The sequence below is a fragment of the Paramormyrops kingsleyae genome, chromosome 14 (genome assembly GCF_048594095.1).
Source record: "Paramormyrops kingsleyae isolate MSU_618 chromosome 14, PKINGS_0.4, whole genome shotgun sequence".
NCBI classification, from domain to species: Eukaryota; Metazoa; Chordata; class Actinopteri; order Osteoglossiformes; family Mormyridae; genus Paramormyrops; species Paramormyrops kingsleyae.
Genome location: NC_132810.1, coordinates 14,220,130 through 14,240,013, shown reverse-complemented (window position 1 = coordinate 14,240,013; position 19,884 = coordinate 14,220,130). Strand labels below are relative to the sequence as shown.

The 19,884-nt window shown below is 50.8% G+C and overlaps 2 protein-coding genes across 6 annotated transcripts; both read left to right on the top strand.

Moving 5' to 3' along the window:
* The first annotated feature begins 492 nt into the window (after positions 1-492).
* On the top strand, positions 493-8,857 carry ncmap (non-compact myelin associated protein). The gene is made up of 5 exons (XM_023842452.2): positions 493-760; positions 918-1,108; positions 6,593-6,693; positions 6,963-7,047; positions 7,277-8,857. The coding sequence occupies exons 3-5, from the start codon at positions 6,606-6,608 to the stop codon at positions 7,539-7,541; spliced, it is 438 nt and encodes a 145-aa protein (XP_023698220.2). The 5' UTR covers positions 493-760; positions 918-1,108; positions 6,593-6,605; the 3' UTR covers positions 7,542-8,857.
* An 891-nt stretch (positions 8,858-9,748) lies between these two features.
* Positions 9,749-19,703, top strand: srrm1 (serine/arginine repetitive matrix 1). 5 transcript variants are annotated; one of them, XM_072699357.1, is made up of 17 exons: positions 9,749-9,885; positions 10,732-10,821; positions 10,914-11,036; positions 13,723-13,893; positions 13,986-14,080; positions 14,269-14,487; positions 15,722-15,895; positions 16,047-16,166; positions 16,297-16,544; positions 16,640-16,720; positions 16,967-17,053; positions 17,338-17,485; positions 17,627-17,719; positions 17,801-18,181; positions 18,371-18,566; positions 18,654-18,812; positions 19,082-19,703. In XM_072699357.1, exons 1-17 carry the CDS (start codon positions 9,865-9,867, stop codon positions 19,187-19,189), a joined length of 2,514 nt encoding a protein of 837 aa, XP_072555458.1. In that variant the 5' UTR covers positions 9,749-9,864; the 3' UTR covers positions 19,190-19,703. The 5 variants fall into 5 exon arrangements, with proteins under 5 accessions (XP_072555458.1, XP_072555460.1, XP_072555457.1 ...); XM_072699359.1 differs by having other exon boundaries at positions 16,294-16,544; positions 19,089-19,703; XM_072699356.1 differs by having other exon boundaries at positions 16,294-16,544.
* The last annotated feature ends 181 nt before the right edge of the window (positions 19,704-19,884 follow it).

Below are 19,884 nucleotides of genomic sequence, written 5' to 3'. Positions count from 1 at the left end.
TCTGTCCTGCAGTACTGCTGACATGGACTCACTGATGACACCTCAGGGACACACCGATTGTCCTCGGTGATTCCCTCGTTTGGGGGAGAGGGGCATCAACCCCCCCCCATGAGGGCTGCCTGAGATTTATCACAGATGGTGGAGTAAAGTCCATTACCATGGTTACCTGTGAGGAGGAGGAGGCGGGATGAAGGCAGAGTCGCTGGCTCCCGGCTGGCCGCTCTTCCTGTATTTGCTCTAGTAACAATACATGATCTGCAGAGAACTTTAGCCTTTGGGGAAGTGAGTCTGCAGGAGTTTCAGCACCTTGATGCATTTGATTCACTTATAAATTACAGAAACACGTGCTGAGTTCCCCTTACTCACAACCAGCCTACCAGCCATCACCTTCTGCATGCCCCCCCCCCCATTGAGCATACAGGATATGAGTGGGAAATTCCCCGCACAGCAGGGGGTGCTGGGACAGGGAGTGAGGGCGTGGGGGCCGCGGCCGTGCCCGTGTGACGGGGAAGCCTCTCGCTGAGCTGTCCCGGCCCGCCCCTGAGCCCAGACAGACCAGAAAAACCTGCTGGTGTCAGAGCTGGGAAGTGCAGCAGCAGTGTGACTGTGTGTGGCTCCTCCAGTCAGCCCCACACTCCCCCTCTCTGTTCTCTCGCTCTAAAGCTGCCTCCTCCCTGACCCCTCTGACCAGGCAGGTTTCCGGCAGGCTCCGCATTTCAGGTTGAATCGGGCAGTTTATGGCAGTCGGGCTCCCAGGAAGGTAAGTAGCACCTTGCCCCTCTCCCTCTCTCCTTCTCTCTCTCTCGCTCTCTCTCTCTCTCTCGCTCTCTATCTATCTCCCTTCCTTTCTTTCTCTCCCCCTCTTTCTATCTCTTTCACTCACCCAGTCCTCTCAGCTCTCCTGTCCCTTTTCCCAGCACGGCTGAACTGCATAGGTGACCTAGAAGGCGCTGTGGCGGCCGGCGCTCCAGCTGGACCGAGAGAGCTGACGGGAGCTGCGTGCCGATTTGGGCTTCGGGATGGGTGCCGGTGTGGGCTGCCTCTGCTGAGTCCAGGACGCCCAAAGTCTGGCTGTTGGCTCTGGGTGTCGCCGCTGGACGCCATTCAGGTAAAGCTTCCATCCAAGTGCCTGACAGCTAAGGTGGAGCAATCCAGCCCTCAAAGCAGGCGGCTGGACGCCGTCATTAAAGGCGTATTGTTCGGGATCGAATGTGCAAGTAAGAAAACGGGGGATGTTTGTATAAGATTAGGAAAAGCTACGTCTGAGGCCATCAAACAGCTAAGAGCTCTATTAAAAATCAAGGATTTTCCTGAACTAAACTGAAATCCAGCATGTCAGCTGGGATTCTCCATGGGGGGGATTAATCGGCTATCGGTTGGGCAGCGGCAGATGTAAAGCTGGTCTTCCCAGAGCTGTCTTTCAGCAGAGCGGCCTGCTAATGGCTTGCTAATCACGCGTGTCCACAGCTGGCGCTGTGATGAAGACGCGTTTCTGTGCATAAGGGTGTGACATCTCTAAGGGACGTGGCCTCTTCTGTGGTTTGGAAAATGCGACTGAGCTGAGGAGAGGGGCTAGGGAGGCTGGCCGGGGGCTGCGTTTCACGCTCAGGTGAAAATCCGGAACTAGCAGCCGCCCCCACTGGCCATAAAAGCTGGCAGGCAAATATTGATTCTGAGTGTGGAGCAGCTTGGGGTTTCTACGGTTACCGCCAGGTGACCTGCTCCCCCGCCAGCCCGCCCCATGTATCTCTAACCATGTGACCGGGAGTTTGAAGCATCATTAGCATAAGTAAATATATCAATATATCCTGTGGGGTTTTTCACACGGATACTTTAGATCTTTCATAATAACTTTAGTTTTGCGAGGTTTCACCTAAAGCCAATTCCACGTATGCTGTCATAGGAAGCCGTTCAACCACATGACCTCACATGACACGTGACGGCTGGCGTGAGGGACGATGTGATCCTGCCCGAGGTGGCTGTCCTCAGCCTATTTGTGAGACGGGGCACTGAGTGACATTTCAGAGGCAGCCAGAGCTAAGCTTCCGGTCCAAACTCAGCTGTCACACTTTGTCAGGCTGAAACACAATGCAGGAATTTCCTGGCTCTTTCCATAGCTGCCCAAATGCGTTGGGATGTAACCGTAATTACATGATGTAATTAATTTGCTGATCCCGTTCCTGATACTTAACGACTTACACAACCTGCGCTTTCACCCATTTGATTTGTCTGTTTGCGTTTTCTGTGCCCTGTGGGAGGGGTCCGATAGGAGCTGCCCCCATCTCAACGATTATCCCAGAGTGCGACCCGCCCCTTAAGCAACCTCCGCACACTGACAATAACCACCTCATTCTGTCCACAAATTGGCAAACACTGTCGAGCCAACAAACGGTGTAACTTAAGAGGTGTTTGTCTGTGCTGAAGCCAGCTGGCTACTCATTAGCCTGGCCGATGGATGCCAGCCCTCCCTCCTGGAAAGCTGGACGTTTAAAGCGCTCGAGCTGCACAGTGGTGATGCGGTAAAGGCCACGTGGGTGTACAGTGCCAGCCTCCTGAATGTGGGGTGGGGGGTTAGCGTGCTGCGTTAGGTGCCAGTCAAAATTACAGGGTAGGCAAAGTGACTAAGACCATCTATTAACAAAAAATGTATATTGTTCTGGATAAATGCTTATTTAGTATCTGCTAAATAAATAAAGACATAAAAAGGGGGAGGTTTTAGTCTGGTACACACACAAGGGAATAGTGAAGGGGGAAGCTTTAGTGTGGAACACACACAGGGGAATAACGAAGGGAGAAGCTTTAGCGTGCTACACATACAGGGGAATAACGAAGGGGGAAGCTTTAGCGTGGTACACACACAGGGGAATAACGAAGGGGGAAGCTTTAGCGTGGTACACAAACAGGGGACTAGCAAAGATGCTGATGCCCAGGTCAGCAAAGCCTGTTTATGGAAATCAGCCAATTTAACTGGCAATTTTTCAATTTTATTGTTACACTGTAACAAAAATTCTATGCCACCCATTAAATTTGATAAATATTTTGGGGATGTGTGCCACATATTATCACTTTCTTTAATGAATTTAATAAGCCAGTGTATTTTAAATGTATTATTTAATGTTTCATAAGTTCTAACACTCCTAGGCCACCATACAAAACGTGGTCTTCCAAAGAGTGCGGCTTATCACGCCGTATAAAATCGAAGTGCATCTTATCCTAAGGCGCCTCCAGAGCTGGGGGCGCCTACTCTAACCTCGGGACCCTATCTCCTTTGGATAAGAGGACCTAGCATTTAATGACGGAGCTCTCAGCTGCCCGTTAATAACCAAGGAGGTACCTTGTTTTTCATCCTTATGTATAATAACACCTAAATAAGTCACAGAGGTTTTGACAGGGATGCCGTGTAATTCTACTGCATTACACTCCCTAAGCAGGAGTAACACATTTGGCCACGTTAATTTCTTAACCAGACACCATGGACAGTGTCTCCATGCAAGCAGAAGGGGTGACGATGCCTTGTACATGCTAAGCCTAGCATCTGTTCGCAGAGACACTCACCAGAGCTACAGCAGCCTGTATAAAGGCTCTGACTGCGTTATAGAGCAATTCCTAACCAAAAGACTGAATCGTTTTGAACATAAACCTATGGCTGACGCAAAAAAAAACAAAACATTTTTCTCACCATGTGCCCCCCCGCTCTCTCTCAGATCTTACTGACGCCCCCCCCCCCCCCCCCGCTCTCTCTGACTGTGTGCGCCCTACACTGTGTTGTTCCCGGGACAGGCTCAGGTCCCCCCCGCAACCCCGGGTGGGATTAAGCGGCTACTGTGATGGTGGATTGGTAATAAAGTCAATTCCTGCTCATTAAAATCCATTCTGTTGACATTTGTTATGTCGTCGATTATTTTATTCCCCTTTAGTTTCTGAGCTTCAGCACTTAATTTTCCCTTTTTAATAGCTTTGGTACTTTTTTCATATATCATCATTTCACAGTTATGCCCAAAAGTATGGGCAGCAGCAACATGGCTCCAGTATTTATCCAGAACTTTTCATTTAATATCTTTAAACTTTATTTAATTTCCAGTACTTCCAAATATGATTAAGAGTATTAGAACCACAAATTCCAATCTTAATTGAAATAGCCCTCTGGTCCATTAAAACGGTCAGTTAATTAAATCTGCAGAGTAAATGTTATCTACCACATCCCTCAAAGTTAGCCAAAAATCTAGACGGGATTGTTTAGACTGATCTGTTCTGCTCCAAGCATACATTCGCTGACCGGGAGATTTATGTCTCCAAACAACCAAAAGACCAGCTAGGGAGCTGGACAGCCTGGGAGACTGTGGTCACCAGGAGCATCACGGGGGCTCAGCCTCCTCATCAGGGCCACATACGATACCCTCCCCAGTCCCTGGAACCCGGCGCGGCTGAGAGCAGACATGCATAACATGACCTGGCAGCCCCTCCTCTCTGAGTGCAAGGCAGCAATGACACAGGACCTGCACAAGCTTAGGCGAAATTCTGGAAGCATGCAAGGTGGAAACAAAGAGGGCCGGCCTGGTACCATCACAGCGACGGATTCAGGGGACGAGGCTCAGAGCAGTAGAACAAAGCAGTGGCCTTTTCTGTCACCTGGAGGCAAGTGGACCATGAGAGCTGGGATTACTGTGACCTCGCTACGGCCAGACAGTGTAATCTGGTCCACCTCTATTAGGACAGTCTTTATGGCTAAACTGGCCATTCCGTAGGAAGAGGGGATGGAAGCTGCCTTCAGAAGAAAGAATGAGATGTAGAGAGAACTGGCAGCTTTATGCTCACAAGCGGAGGGGGGGGGGGGTCTTCACTTATTCAGTGGAAGTTAGTTGCAGAGGCTTCGCAGAACATCCAGCCAGCGGATTTTGGGAACTGCAGGCCTCAAGCTGAAGAAGGTTCTTAATGACCTGGCAGAGGAGGCAGAATGAGGGACCAAGTGGGGGGAAAGCAGGGATCTGCGGGCTGCCTACAGGGAGACGTCCCCACCGCTGCTCCACCACCTGGAGATGTTCCGGGATTAAAGGGGTGAAACGTCAGTGCAGGTTGGCGTCTGGCTGGCGGCCCTGCAGCCAGAGTGACGGCGCCTTCCGAGGGGCGTCAGAAGGGCGTCAGAGGGGTATAAGAGGGGCGTCCGAGGGGCGTCAGAGGGGCATAAGAGGGGCGTCCGAGGGGCGTCAGAGGGCCGTCCGAGGGGCGTCCGAGGGGCGTCAGAGGGGCGTCAGAGGGGCGTCCGAGGGGCGTCAGAGGGCCGTCCGAGGGGCGTCCGAGGGGCGTAAGAGGGGTGTCCGAGGGGCGTCAGGCAGGTGGACTCACCTGTGCTCACCTCCACCTTTTCTTCACCCTTTTATACTGATTTCTTATACACCTGACATTGTGACACCATAAAATAGACACAAAGCCGTAAAAAATCCTAAAGTCTAATTTACCTTTTACTTAAAGATCATAGGTGTTCTCACAACATTAGGACTATCTGCTGCCTTTATGACTATTGAAAAATCCACACACTCCTTACCATGGTTACATAAAGGAAGCATGCATTTCCAACAAAACATTGTGCAATATTTGAACATCCATTATGGAAAAAAAGGATTAACGTTCCTTTCTATTTACAAACGCCCAGCTGCTGATAAAGTACCTAGTCTCCTCTCTTTCTCACCTGCAACACCAATGTCCATAAACGATTATGCATTGCTTTATCTGCTAATGTCATGTCTTCCTTGATGCATACGGTATTATTTTTGAGATATTCCTTCCTCTTTGGAGCCTTTCCACAGTGCATCTCTTGCCATTTTGGAGAGGAATCTAATAGGTATTGCTCTTGGTGTCTGGCCTTGTCCTCTGCCCTCTGGGGACCTTCCAGGCCAATGAGCCCCTTCTGCTCCTGATATAACCGTCTGAGGATCCCTTTCAGAGGAGGATGCTTGAAGCATGTCCTGAACTGTAGATTTAACATTTTCCACTGCCTTTTCAACTACTCCACACAAATGAAGATTGGACCCCCGCATCCTTTCTCTCTCTTTCTTTGTATTTCACCTTCAAGACAGCATTCTCTTTCTTAAGCCCTACCGCTTCTTGGTGACGATATTTCAGTGATCTTTTTTTCAAATCTTTCTTTTCAGTGTTATATTTCACAGCTTCATCTGTTTTATTTGCTCTTTTCATTTATCCTATTTGTAAGAATGTGAATAATATTGTCCTGCAGCTTTGCCAAAGTGAGATCCATGCTCACGGGTTTCCCTGTTCTTTCCGAGTCTTCTTCAATGATTGCTTATTCAGCATATTTGAGCAGGAATCACAAATTTCTTCCTCATCGATGTGAGCCCGGCAAGCATAAGAATATGCATCTCTAATTTGCCTGTGTACTGCATACTGTGTGCTTGCATACTGTATACTGCATACTGCATGCTGTGTACCATACTAATATCCTTCTTATTCAAGCACTTCCTGTCATCATGTATAGTAATGAATCATACAACTTTCTTTTAACGAGTGTCTCTCTGGTTTGGCCGGCTGCTCCTTCATCCTGCTCTCCCACTAACGGGGTTTCCCTTTTCCTTTACAGGGGCCTGGAGAGGATGCAGACCTCAACGCCCCACACAGTGTCCAACCATACCACGCTTGCCCAAAACACCACCAAGTCGTACGAGCAGATCCTGATGCAGAGTGCGTACCCTGCTCTGTGTGTGCGTGCATGCGAAACTCAGTGCAGCTCGCTGGACATCCCTGTGATGCTGTAGTGATATCAACACACAGTCTTCACCCAGATACACGGCTGTATAAAATAGCCAAAAAAGGCAGAGGCACCTATGAACTCTCTCCAGAGAGGCGGCTTCGTCCGAAAACAGGAGATCTCACAGCAGAAATGAATGTCACCTGGTGAGATTACAGCAGAGCTTAGCTGCCCTCAGTGACCTCCTGCTCTCCCTTTCCAGGTTCTGGGGCCATGATAGCTGTCATAGTCATTGGGATCGTCATCATTCTCACCATACTGCTGATAATTCTGAAGACCTACAACAGGTCAGGCCGCAGGGTTCTGTGCTTCTCACCAGAGGCATGTCTGTGTCAGCCAGCAGAATGCAGCTTGTAGGCAAAGGCTGTTTTTAATATTTAGAAGTAATATCATAAAATATGGAAATGAAAGCCTGAATAGTTCCTGAGGAAGAAGAATATGAATGTGAAGGGAATGAGCCGGTGGCGGCTGGTGATTGCTAACAGTCTGGATGTGTGACGTTGTGTCCCTGAACAGGAGGACACACGCGACCCGCATGCTCCGAGGCTCCAGGCCACCCAAGAAGTCGTCCACGGTGCACACCAACGTGCAGCTACACAGCCTGTCCACCAGCCCTGCGACGGGTGGCTCGGCACATCTACAGACCAGCGCAGCAAACGGCCTCTATCTGCCCAGAGCTGAGTGGAGCAGCTTGGGCGGAGCAGGCGCCGAGTGGGACGGCACAACCAACGGCTCCACGGTGGCCGCTGTGCATGACTGCCCACCGCTGGAGAACACATAGCCAAGGGCAGGACTTGGGACCTTGCACCGACACAAAAAGGATGCTGGGATAGGCTGGGGGAAGAAGCAGAGGAGATGGTGCCGCCTGCCAGCCGGATTTTGTGGGCCGGGGTGGGCCGGGGGGGGGGGGCTTTCAGTCAAACTCGTTATATTTGGCTGGGAGGGCGATCAGCGGCCCAGGACGTGATGGCAGCGAGGCTGTGAGCGGCCGCAGACAGAAGGGTCATCCTCACACTGAGCAAGGAGAGGTGCCTCCAGGCTTCTTCCTCATCTTCTTAGCTTGATATGTTTATCGGAGACTCACCCAATTACTATGTGTTGTGGTCAGATACTGCATTACGCTGAACTGTTGTACATAACAGCTGTTAGTAAGCAGTTTGACTTGTTCGTCCGGGTCCCTGACACTGGTGTGTAGTATGGATAGTCTGCGCGGTGTCTTCATGTGTATCTCCGTCCGGTGACGCCTCTTCTGTGATGTCAACGATGAATTGGCTTAAGAATGTGGAAAATGTTTTTAGATGCTGGTACTGCTGTCAAACACAAAGCGGACATCATCACCACCATCAGCACGTAGTATGAAAGACTGTTGTTGTGAACACAAGATCAACACAATGATAGTGTTGTCATGCTCTCAGAAGGTCTAAAGAATGCATTCCAAAAATGCTGCCCATTCAGGCGCCATTGAGTAGTTGTTCATTGTAAATTACGCAAACTGTACCTACTCTGACATGGCCACCGTCACCACTGTCTGATTGATCAAAATTCCTGGAGATACCGTTGTTCTGCGTTGATATGTCTGGATTATCTGAAAAAAGAAAAACGAGTATTCTATATATTTATTTATTAGTAGTATTATCGCACCTCCTTCTTAAAAAAAATACTGAAGAATGGCTGAAGGGAATGGTTTGGTAATGTATATTTATGCAAGCTAATTCCGCTAGCGTTTGATGCTAACATAAGACGGCGATTCTCACAGACATGCTAGTGGAAATCAGCACATAGTAAATCATTATATACACCGTGTGAACAGTAAATAAGCATCTCTTCAGTTTTACGTCACTGTCGCGCTCCAAACTCGGCAACGCCTTTCCTGGGCCGCCCCATCCGCAGTGAAAGCGAGCTGGACCCACACAATAACTAGTACCTCTTTGCGGTAGGCGTCGGGTACGGCTCGGTTCCTAAATGACATTATGACATTCAGCACTCCGTTTCCCTGTCAAGTCATGAAACTGGTTTTAATGTCACTGACTGGTCTATATAAATGTCAATAGGAGGCCAGCTGGTGACCCAAATAAATGTACAACTTTTACATGAAAACTTTGTCTGCGGTTTATGTATAGCAAAGCAGGCTATGATCAGGCAGACAGAGGAATCAAAAGAACATTCCAGTGTGGTGAGCCCAGCCACCACACCTGCTCGTCTCCGTCACTGTCAGAGGAGCGCTTTTGTTCACGCCGCCATTGCAAGTCAGGGGTGAATAAAGTGGCCGCGTGATCTGCAGGAACTGCCCACGGCGCCTCTTCCCTAGGACTCCGGCCATCTACCCCCGTCTTTCCTTAGTATAGAATTACAGTGTGGTGCTATCAAACAGCCTTGCTGGTGGGATGATGAAAACCTACTTTGTTAAAAAGAGAGAAACAAACAAAAACCCATTTGTTTCAGGCCTAAATGGCATCGTTCTGCTGTGGGGGTGGGGAGTGCAGACGCTGCCCGTGGCCGTTGCACAAGCACTCTGCTGCTGGCGTTTCTGTGAAAGTTAAATTAACTCACATTGACAAAGAATTATTTCACAGCTCTCAGAAATGGAAAAAAAAATCCTGGCCTCCCAGTATCAGAAACTGCGAGCGGGCATTCTGACTTACACTGTAGTTCCTCAGACACCTAGTATCCACTTTTATTTTTAGAGACCCCGATTACACATGTACTTTCTCATTATATTTAATCTTAAACTACTGCAAATAAAAAAGACATATTATGCCCATAACGATGAATGAAGCTTCGGTGAGTTCATGTATAAAAGACCCAAACAGCCGTTTATTTGAAATCAGACTTCAGTAGATTCATTCGAAAAGAGATTCATCCAACCATCTTCTAACAGTTTATCCTGGTCAGGGTCGCGGTTTTGAGGCTTCACCAGGACATTCGCGAATGTGCAAAATACCGGCGCTTTAAATAGCCTGAATGTATGACTTAGTGCAATCGTCCTGTTTGGCCGCAGCGCCACTTAGTGGCCCTCTGTGGAATTAAAGAGTCGGTATGCCGCGTTGCATTCTGGGTTACGAGCACCTCTTCCTCCGTCACGCAGTTCTCCCCTCGCATAGAAGATGGACGCGGGCTTTTTCCGCGTGAGTAACACAAACGCCGCTATTTATTTCCTCGTTTATTGCTGCTGTGTTCGCTGAGACTTTGTTAGCTTTGCGTTCCTGTATTTGCGTAAGCCGTTATGCTGCGATTTATCGCCAGCGAGCCGGGGCAATACCGGCGCCATTCCGCGGCGAGCGGGGGAAAATGGCGGCAACGTAGGAGCGCAGAACAGGCTCCTGGGCCGCTAGCTCCCAATCCGCGTATTTTAGCGGAGCTCGGGCCGTGTTTGCCCGCTTCGGCCTAGGCGCTGCCTTCGAGCCCGGTGGGGTCCCTCTGTACACACAACCTAGGTGGGCTACCCCTTTCCTTTGCCCGTATTACTGCTAGCTAACCCGAGCTCTAAACTTCGAGCAGTGCCTCGTTTCCTAGTCCCAACGTGGCGCTGTCCGGTATAACGGCGCCGCATTACGGTTTTACCCCGATGTATGTGAACCTCCCCGTGATTATGCTACGTTACTAAAGGCTAGCAGCTGCTCGCCCTCCCGTCCGCCGACCCTCGGTGAGGGGCCTGTAGCTGTAGGCCACCGGGGCCTTTATGTTTCATCTTGTCGGGCCGCCTGCAGGGTTTTGTTATCGGGGTGGCTTTTAAGTTAGGGTTACGTGGTTGAGGTTACTTGGATGGGGTAGATCACTGGGCCCTGCACGCGCTCGCGCGTGAACCTTATTCAAAGGCTGATATTTTCCTGAGTATAATGTGCGCCGTTGGGGAGCGCGTTTCCTACGCCGTATCCCCCACGCTGTAGTTATGTTTGCGGGGAGGTGCGCGTCAGGCTACGGCGTAGGTTTTCCGCAGAAGTATGACTGTAACGCGCCTTTCCGCTGCGCAGGGCACGAGCGCAGAGCAGGATAATCGCTTCAGCAACAAGCAGAAGAAGCTCCTGAAGCAGCTGAAGTTCGCAGAATGCCTGGAGAAGAAGGTGAGCGGGCGGGCCGATCGGAGCCGAGCCAACCAGATGAGGGGCAGTCCGGGACCGCCAAACATTGACCGTCTTCCGGTTTGCTTTTGCAGGTGGACATGACCAAGGTGAACCTGGAGGTTATCAAACCCTGGATCACCCAGCGAGTGACAGAGATTTTAGGGTTCGAGGATGACGTCGTCATAGAGTTTATTTTCAACCAGCTGGAGGAGAAGGTACTGCCATCAAACCTGTATCTGCTCCTCTACTCTTGTGTTCAGATGAAGTGTAGGTCTTCATGGTTCTTTACCATGTGGGTATGAGGATGGAAATGTAACAATGATAAACCTTCCAGTAATTTATGTTAGAGAGATTGCATCTGGTGCCCTACTGGCCCAGCTACACATTGGGAAAGCAAATGTCTTGCAAAAACAATTGTTACTGTTCTGTGTGACAGAGTGCCTTTGACAGCAGTTTTCTAATGATGATGTGATTTATGATTTAAAAGGCCTGAACCAATATGGATGTTATTCCTTGCATCAGAAGTATAGCAACATCACCTAATTAGGTCTCACTGAGCTCCAACTCCTTTGATGATGCAGTATTTGTTTGGAGGTGAGTTGTGTGCAGGGCTTGGAACCCGTGACAGTAAATAGAGCATTTAGACACTGTCATGTCTCACATTTTCATTTTTTTAAAAAAACAGGAACAAAGCTGTACATAGGGCTAGGTTTTTGCACTAAGTAGCACGCCTGTAAAAGCCTTTAAATTCTGTTGAACTTTCTCAAAAGGCAACAGCGTTGTCACAGACAAATAGCCCAATTCAGCCTGATACAACTATTCACGGCATTGGTTTGTTTGTAGGTTTCATTTTCCCATTTTAGTCCTCTTGTTTGAAGCCTCATCTCAGGTCAATGGTAGGGGTGCACCGATCGATCGCCCAAATAGCTCGTGGTTGGCATTGGATGAGCTTCTGTCTGTTTGGGTCCTGCTTCCCAGGCCTTTCAGCGTCCTCTGCCCATGATGCCTACAGGACACGGTTGTCTGGGACATTACCTCTGTATTTCACGGTGTTGCCCACAGCAGTGATAGTGATGTCTTGCTCCCCATCCTTTTTAAAATAAGCTCTTTGCGAGGGAGCGCACATCTATTCCATGGATCAAATAGCTGAACAGAATAGTAAGCAAACAATGCTCATCTTACAAGAGTGGATAGTTTTATGTACTGTGGTCTGTAGTTGTTTTTAAGCATAGATGAATGGTTTGCCCCCCCCCCCTCCCCCAAGTTGACTTTGCTGATGTCTGTTCAGTTAATCAGATTTACTGAGTTGGGCTAAAATGTTTGTACAGACTTATCCGCACTCCTTTTATATGACTAAAAAGTTCTCATCCATACTAACAGTGAGTTTTAATTTTTATAAAAAGCCTTTGCGGGCAAGTGATGCCTTTCTCCAACGTCATTCCTGTGAATCGTTTTGAATGATGCTGGTCTAAGGACAGCCTAGTTAAAATGGTTGGTTAAAGAGAGTCCAGTTTCAGCTGCCTGCTTCTGACTGTGAGTCTTTCTCAGTGGCTTTTTTTCCCTGAACTACACTTCCAAGTTATTGATGCTGTGTGATGTTTTTGATGGAGTTTTACTCCATTTGAGTAAATCTGCCATGAGATTTGTTTGGAACTTAGCTGTCCAATATCTTAGGGTTTTTCTTTTATTTTGTTTTTTCCCAGTTCTTTCTTCTAGCAACCAGTCAAAGGGGGGTTGATACATACCAACTGTTGCATTCTGGGATCTCTCTCATGTTGCAAGAGCGCGTCAGATGTTAATTCCCTTTGGTTAGGGCAGCCTTTTGTGACACCGAGCACCTTTCAGGATCACAGAATGGGCCCTGTACCCCTCCCTCCCCATCGGTGCACCCCTAAGTCTTGTTTCTGAATGTTTTGCTTAATATTTGAAGGTTTTTGATCCATGTGAAGCCTTTGACAGCACAGGTATACTTTTGATCATCTTAAATGGAGGAAGACGTCTAAGCAATGAATATCTATTTCAGCACATGCTAATATGAGCTGTGGGAATCTAGATTTCATGACTGTATGTGAATGACAGCACATGTAATGGTAAAGGGTAGTTTATCTGCTGTTTTCTCAGAGTAAATGAATAGCAATCTTCACTTTTCTTGTGGCTTGTGTACTCATTATTGCTTGTTCGTTTTTTGCAATTTAGATAAATGGTATAAGATTAAGCTCAAGGTGGTTGAGTCTCAAGCAGTAGGGAGGCGGAGCCAAGCCCAGGAAACGTCTCTCTCTGCAGGAGGCTCCCAGACCTCCAGATCCCCTGGGACACCCGGAAGACACCGGAACTGTACTTGCTTTGTCGGTCTCGATGCACCCTGTTCTGAGCATCTGGTTGCTTAGAGACAAAGTGACTTTGATGGAGGGGGGTGGGGGTGGGTGGGGGTGGGTACAAACCAGACTCTTAGCAGACAGTGCGAGGGTTTGGTTCACAGGTACTTGGCCAGATAGGTGTGAAAGAATGTAGCTTTTAAAACACCCATCTCCATCTGCATACTTTAAACTACTAGGCATTTCTTTTAACTTGTAATGCATGCAAGGAAGACTTCTATTTTATTTTTATTTTTCTCAGTGGAAAGCTAGTACCAGCCCACTCATGGTCCCGACAAGCTAAATGCTCAGGTTTAATGCTATCAGAGCAAACAGCTGGGCTCACCCTGCCGTAGAATCTACAGGCTCTTTGGTCCTTCTCATGATGGTCAGCAGGCTCACAGGCGAGATAGAGAAGGTAAAATGTCTTCTACGGCAGGCTAGACGAGAGGCAGAGGGCAGCTGAGAGCCTGTGACCAACCACACTGTCTTCTCCTCGCATTCTGAACGGGGTGCATGTCTTTGTCCCCCTGTGTCTGTGTTTCAGAATCCAGACAGCAAAATGATGCAGATCAACCTGACTGGCTTCCTGAACGGGAAGAATGCGCGTGAGTTTATGCGTGACCTTTGGCCCCTGTTGCTCAGCGCCCAGGAAAACATTGCTGGCATCCCCTCTGCTTTCCTGGAACAAAAGAAGGAGGAGATCAAACAGAGGCAGGTGAGGTAGCCCCCTCGGCCGAGGCAGCGATGAGTAAACAGAAAACACCTTTGATTGGATGTGGCTAATGTTGCTATTATGTGTTTCTGTAGATTGAGCAGGAGAAGCTGGCCTCTCTGAAGAAGATGGATGACGAAAAGGATATTAAGGACAACCGGGAGAAGGACCAGTCCAAAAGCCCGAGGAGGTGAGGCATCACTTGTAGCTGTCATCACATTCATCTGAGTGGTCTCTCAAATGCATTCTCCAGAAGAGTATCTCTATTTGTCCTACACTCTTGCCTCTGGTGGCCGTTTATAGGAAGCACAAGTGCTCCTGTGTGTCTTGTTGCTATTGTCTCTCTTTAAATATTGCTTCTGCATCCTTGGGGCACAGGAGGAAGTCCAGGTCCCCGTCGCCTCGGAGACGCTCCCCAGCCAAGCGGGACCGGAAGCGAAGTCACTCACGCTCGCCGCGGCGCAAACCCAGCCCGGCTCCCGGGCCCGGGGCGTCTCCTCTCAGCCAGCTTCGCAACCCAGAGCAGGCCCCGCCCGAGCCGGACCAGTCCGAGTGTGCCAAGCCCAAACTTCTCATCCAGGAGGCCTCCTCCACCAGGTGCGGGTGCCCCCCCCCCCACCCCCCCCCCCCCCCGTGCAGCAGTGAGCCACTTGTGCTGATGCAGCCCTTCTGTGTCGGGCTGTATGTGTTTTGGGATTTAGGGTTAAGGCTCATTATGATGAAAAGCAAATGTAGCCTGCTGTCAGTGCCCCCCAAGGCACGTTTAGGACCTCACTTCCAGAATGCACATTGCGTGCGCCCCCTGCTGGCATCCCCCAGAAATGGGCACCAGCCTGCTCATAAATCCCCAAAGATTTTCCAAACCCATTCAAACTGCCCAATTTTTGTTAGTTTTTGCCAGATCCCTCATTTTTCAAGCGCTAAAGACGTCACCTCTTTGATCCACTGCCACAGAGAGGCAGGCCTCGCTGACTTCCACTGTGAGGACACACGCACATGTATATACAGAATCAAACCTCAAATAGTTTCAGAAATTCCCCAGACATTTACTTGTGTTCTCATGCTGCTGGACCACAGTGACACCACCTGCAATCGCCATCTGTCTCTGGGAGGAATTCTGCTAGTTTGGCCCTGGATAGGTGTAGGCGATGCACAGCCTTAAATTGCATAAGACAGTGTTTTGCACAAAAAAAATGAAGCATAGATGTATTTAATGCAGTTCTGCCAACTCTCACCAGAAACCTTTCAGCCAATATCCTCTGTCCTCGCAGTCTTAGTGGAGGCCAACAACAAAATTTATGGTCTGAATTATTGCCTGTTTTAGAAATTGCACCTTTAATGCATGGGTTGGAATGCAGACAATTCAGCAGGACTCGAGTGGAAGCTGAGGAATAGATGGAAAGCGCTTTCTAGAAAAACTCTGAGCCTGCCATTGTCTAGGTCAGAAAACATCAACCCACTGCTTTTCCAAAGTTTAAAGGGTGAATCACATTATGGTGGAGGGGACAGAGTTTGTATACCTGAGTCTAAACTGACTCCATATTTAAGGAGAATTTTTCACAATGAGATTTGAGGTCAGCTTACCGATTTGAAGGACCCTGGAGAGTTTTGTGAGGTCGATTCCTGTTGGTTGTTTGTTTGCTTGTACTTCCATTAGAGGCATTTAGAGATGTTTGCTGACCAAATTGGGTAGACCTCACTCTCTCTGCTCTGGGCCTCTCAAAGATTTTCCTGGCACCTGGAAGTCAAACATCTCCTTTGTTTGATATATATCTTTTTTTTTTTTTAATTTAAAAATTTTAATTTTTTTTATTTGCATGCTGGCCCACAGCGACCTGGTGAAGGAGGTGAAGCCAGACTCCGTAGCAGAAGCCAGGGAACCTTCCCCAGACAAGTCCTCGCGCAGGGAGGAGAAGGCCAGGCCGCGGGACAGGGAGAAGGAGGCCCGGCGTGACAGGCCCCGGTCTCGCTCGCGCTCCCGCAGGAGGCCCCGCTCGCGCTCCAGGTGTGCGGCTCACCTCGAACCCTGGCTCACACCTGGGGCCACTTTCCTGCTTGTCAGCTTAATGAGTCCCATTGAGTGTTTCTCATCGTTTGGCGACTCGGCAGAGATGTGCCCCGACTGCCAGTTTGATTCCTCTGCTCTGTCTCCCCAGGTCCTATTCCCCCCGTAGGAGACAGAGTCCCCGCAGGCGCACATCGCCGCGCCGCCGGAGCCCCCCCAGACGGGCCCCCCCCGCACCCAGACACCGGCGGAGCCGTTCCCCAGCCCGCCGGTGAGTCTGAGCTCTGCTGTGTCTCTGCCGTTCTTCCGCCTGCTGAGGGTCACTCTGCCTGTCATTCCCAGCATGCCCAGCAGGGCGGCGTCCCCGCGGTGTCTTTATGCCATGCTGTCTCTTCCAGCAGGCGCTCCCCATCCCCCTCTTCATCTGGCAGCAGCTCTTCATCCTCTTCCTCACGGTCTCCCCAAAAGAAAGTCCTAAAGCGTGTGTCCAACACACCCCCCCGGAAGCCTCGTGGAGCCCCCGCCAGTCCCGCCAGGAGGCGTGGCCGCACGCCACCATCTGGAGCCAGCCCCCCGCCCAAGGGTCGCCGGTCTGCCTCTCCCCGGACCCGGCGAGGCAGAGCCTCAGTATCCCCCTCCAGGTCCTCGGGTAAGAAGGGTGATGGAGCTTGTGATTGGCTGTCTGGGTGCTCAGCACCAACGTAACAGTCCTGCTAAATATCTCCCCATCCCTCTGAACCTCAGGGTCTAAACGGAAAGCAGGTGTGAAGAACGAGTCCCCGTCTCCAGCTCCAAAACCCCGACGATCGGATCCCTCAGAGTCAGGTGGGTGGCTGTTGAGTGCGTGCTGGCGTGACCTCCACTAGAGGGCGTCTCTGCCTGGTTAGCCGTGTTGGCGTAAATGGGCGGCACTCCTCAAAGAAAGCAGAGGTGGCCTTTGATGGCGGAGGCCCAGCGTAGCTTTACCCCGGCGCTCTGACGGGCACTTTGTTTGCACTCGGTGTTGTCTGTGCGTCTGCGTCTCGTCGTGTTTCCCGAGCACTGAAAAGCCACACCTCCTTTGCGTTTCAGAGGATGATAAAGGTGGGAAGGGGGCTACAGCAGATTCTGTGCAGCAGCGACGTCAGTATCGCAGGCAGAATCAGCAGTCTTCCTCAGGTTACGACCCTTTTATCTCAGTACTCCACCTTCCCTGCACACACCCATTCTGAACTAACTTTTCGTCCTCATTGGTCTTGCCCGGCGTCTCCCCCTGTGGTTTGTGAAGTGGTCTGGCCCATCGTCTCGCTCGGCTCCTGTCCTCTCCTGACATGTTAGCTTACCTCGGTGTCTGTGTGTTTTTTTTTATTTTTTTCCCTTTTCTTATTCTGCTCTATGCCCTCACTGTGAAAAGGCACCTTTGCTTGACCTGCCCCCCTCCCTCGATTTACTTTTTTTTCCAGACACTGGGTCCTCCTCATCCTCTGAGGATGAAGGGCCAAAGAGGCAGAGCGCAGGCCCTACACCCGCTGCCAGGAATGGCGAGATTAAGAGGCGCCGCACAGCCTCCCCAGCCTCGCCCCGCCGCCGGCACAGGGACGCCTCCCCCAGGTATGAAGGGGGACCCAAAAGGCCACTCTGGGTCTCGGCCTTGGGGATTCCGTAGGGCTTAGACGTACTTCCCACAGCGAACCTCCAGCTAGGCTGCCGTGTCGCATATTCGTCATGCTGCTTTGTGCCTCCGCTGCCCAGGAGGAGACGCACGCCTTCCCCGCCGGGCCGCCGTCACCGCTCACCCTCCCCCCCGCGGAGGAGGCGCTCCGCCTCCCCACCCCCCCGCCGCAGGTACGTCCCTCATCTTTCCTTTGTTTGCGTTCAGCTGCTCTTCCAGCGCCTCATATATGCTGCTCCCCCCCCCCCCCCCAGATCCCCCACCCCCCCTCCACGCAGGCGCTCTCCGTCTCCACGGCGTTACTCCCCCCCCATCCAGAGGCGCTTCAGCCCATCTCCACTGCCCCCCCCAAAGCGGAGGGCCTCGCCTTCTCCGGCACCCAAGCGTCGCACGTCCAGGTCCCCTAAACACCGAGGTTCACCCGCCCCAAAGCGCCGAGGCACCCCGCCTTTGTCGGCCTCGCCACCCTGCCACCGCCGCAGCCCCCTGCTGCCCCCAGGGAGGCCGGCCAGGGATGCCCGTTCCCCTGCACCGCCGGGCTCACCCCCACAGCCACAGCGGCGCCATTCCCCGTCGCCGAGTCAGAGGCCCATCCGCCGTGTGTCCCGCACCCCCGAGCCCAAGAAGGTCAAGAGGTACTAAGCCTGGCTGTTGGCAACATGCCGCGTCTTTCGCTTTCTCACTCTTTCTCTCTTTAATTTATTTATTTTGAACAAGGCTTAATCGTGCATTTGTTAGAGTTTTTAAGTCAGTCTCTCTCTCTCTCTCTCTCTCTCTTTCTCTGTCTCTCTCACTCACTCACTCATGCGGCCCATGTGTTTCAGGACTTCTCCGAGCCCCCAGCCTGTAAGGCGGATGCCATCTCGGTCCCCGTCAGCCTCCCCAGAGCCGGCGATCAGGAAGCGTCCTGCGGCGCCTTCCCCGGCCCCCTCGCCGTCACCCTCGCGCTCTGCCAGCGCCTCCCCCCCACCCCCGGCAGCCAAGGCCCACAGCGGCTCCGCCAGCCCTTCTCCTGCCAAGGTGCGTCGCTTCTCCGGGGGTGCGAGGTCGGGAGAGCCGCTGCCTGGGGTGGGGGAGTCACTGGCTCAAGCTTTCCTTCCTCCGCAGAACTCGGACGTTGAGGCCGGAGGCAAGAAGAAGAAGAAGAAGAAGGAGAAGAAGCACAAGAAGGAGAAGAAGCACAAGAAGCATAAGAAACACAAGAAGGAGCGGGGCCCTGGGGGCCCGGACAATGCGGGGCCCGACGGTGACTCCGATCCCAGAAAGGTGAGGTCTCGCCTTCCCACCTGCCGATGATGGGAGGGGCTCTGTCAGGTGGCGGGCCTGCAGGCGGGGCCCTGCCCAGCAGCCGCGCATCTCCTCCTGCTGTTTGCATCTCGGGGACAGAACCCGTTTCTCGACTCTGGGCCGCTCTTCTCTTGCCTTGACGGTCTGACCTTACTGTAGATTATCAAAAGAAAGGCTCTTGTTTGCCTGCCGGGGAGGGGGGGGGGGTGTGGTGTGGTGAGCCGTAACTAATGCTGCCTTTGTTTAAGGATTCAGACAGTGAAGTAGAGGAGAGCTTGGATGAGCTGGAGAGACACCTGAGGGAGAAGGCGCTGCGCTCCATGAGGAAGGCCCACATGTCCCCAGCGGAGTCATGAAGCCCTCCTCTTCCTCAACTTCCACTTTGTTTTGTCCTGTTAACTGGGTTCAGCTTAGAATGTACAAACTGCTGTCTGTTTAGGTTATTTTCTTTGTTTTCTCTTTGAGGATGGGGCTGTGTATTTTCTGTATAGCAGCAAGGGTTGGATTAGTAATCGTTTGGGGGGGGGGGGGGGGGGGCAGTGTTTTACGACATGCGATGGACTCTCTGGGTTAGTGCAGGTTTGTTTTTTTTTTTTTCTTCGCTTTTTTCAGGAAGACTGCATGTCTGCAGCCATGCACTGAACTTTGCTCTGCCCCTGTGCATGACGCGTACGGCAGGAGCGCCAGCTCACCCTGTTCATTCCTTGGATGTTTTCTTGAACATGGGAGACATGGGATGTAGCTGTAAGATGTAATCAGGTTCCAAGGTGGCTGTTAACTGTTTGTGAAGAAACTGCTCAATTCCATTTCAGCCATGGCCTTTTGGGCTTGTTTAAGGCAATGGTAATTAAAAACCCATTTATAATTTGATTTTCCCTGAGGGCTGTTTGGCTTTTAGTTGAGAGCTGGGTTATGGTTAAGCAGCTCTTTTTTTTGTGCTGTTGTGTGTGTGAGTATATTTCACATGTATTTAAATATCCCTCCATCTTTTTGAATATGTAAAAGTTTTTATAAAAACGACTGACTTTTTTTTTTATATATATATTATCAC

Coding starts and splice junctions, on each gene's coding strand:
- ncmap (XM_023842452.2), top strand. CDS start 6,606: ATGCAGACCTCAACGCCCCACACAGTGTCCAACCATACCACGCTTGCC. Junction 6,694..6,962: donor CGAGCAGATCCTGATGCAGA/GTGCGTACCCTG, acceptor CTCCCTTTCCAG/GTTCTGGGGCCATGATAGCT. Junction 7,048..7,276: donor ATTCTGAAGACCTACAACAG/GTCAGGCCGCAG, acceptor GTCCCTGAACAG/GAGGACACACGCGACCCGCA.
- srrm1 (XM_072699356.1), top strand. CDS start 9,865: ATGGACGCGGGCTTTTTCCGC. Junction 16,167..16,293: donor AGCCGTTCCCCAGCCCGCCG/GTGAGTCTGAGC, acceptor TGTCTCTTCCAG/CAGGCGCTCCCCATCCCCCT. Junction 18,182..18,370: donor GAGCCCAAGAAGGTCAAGAG/GTACTAAGCCTG, acceptor CATGTGTTTCAG/GACTTCTCCGAGCCCCCAGC.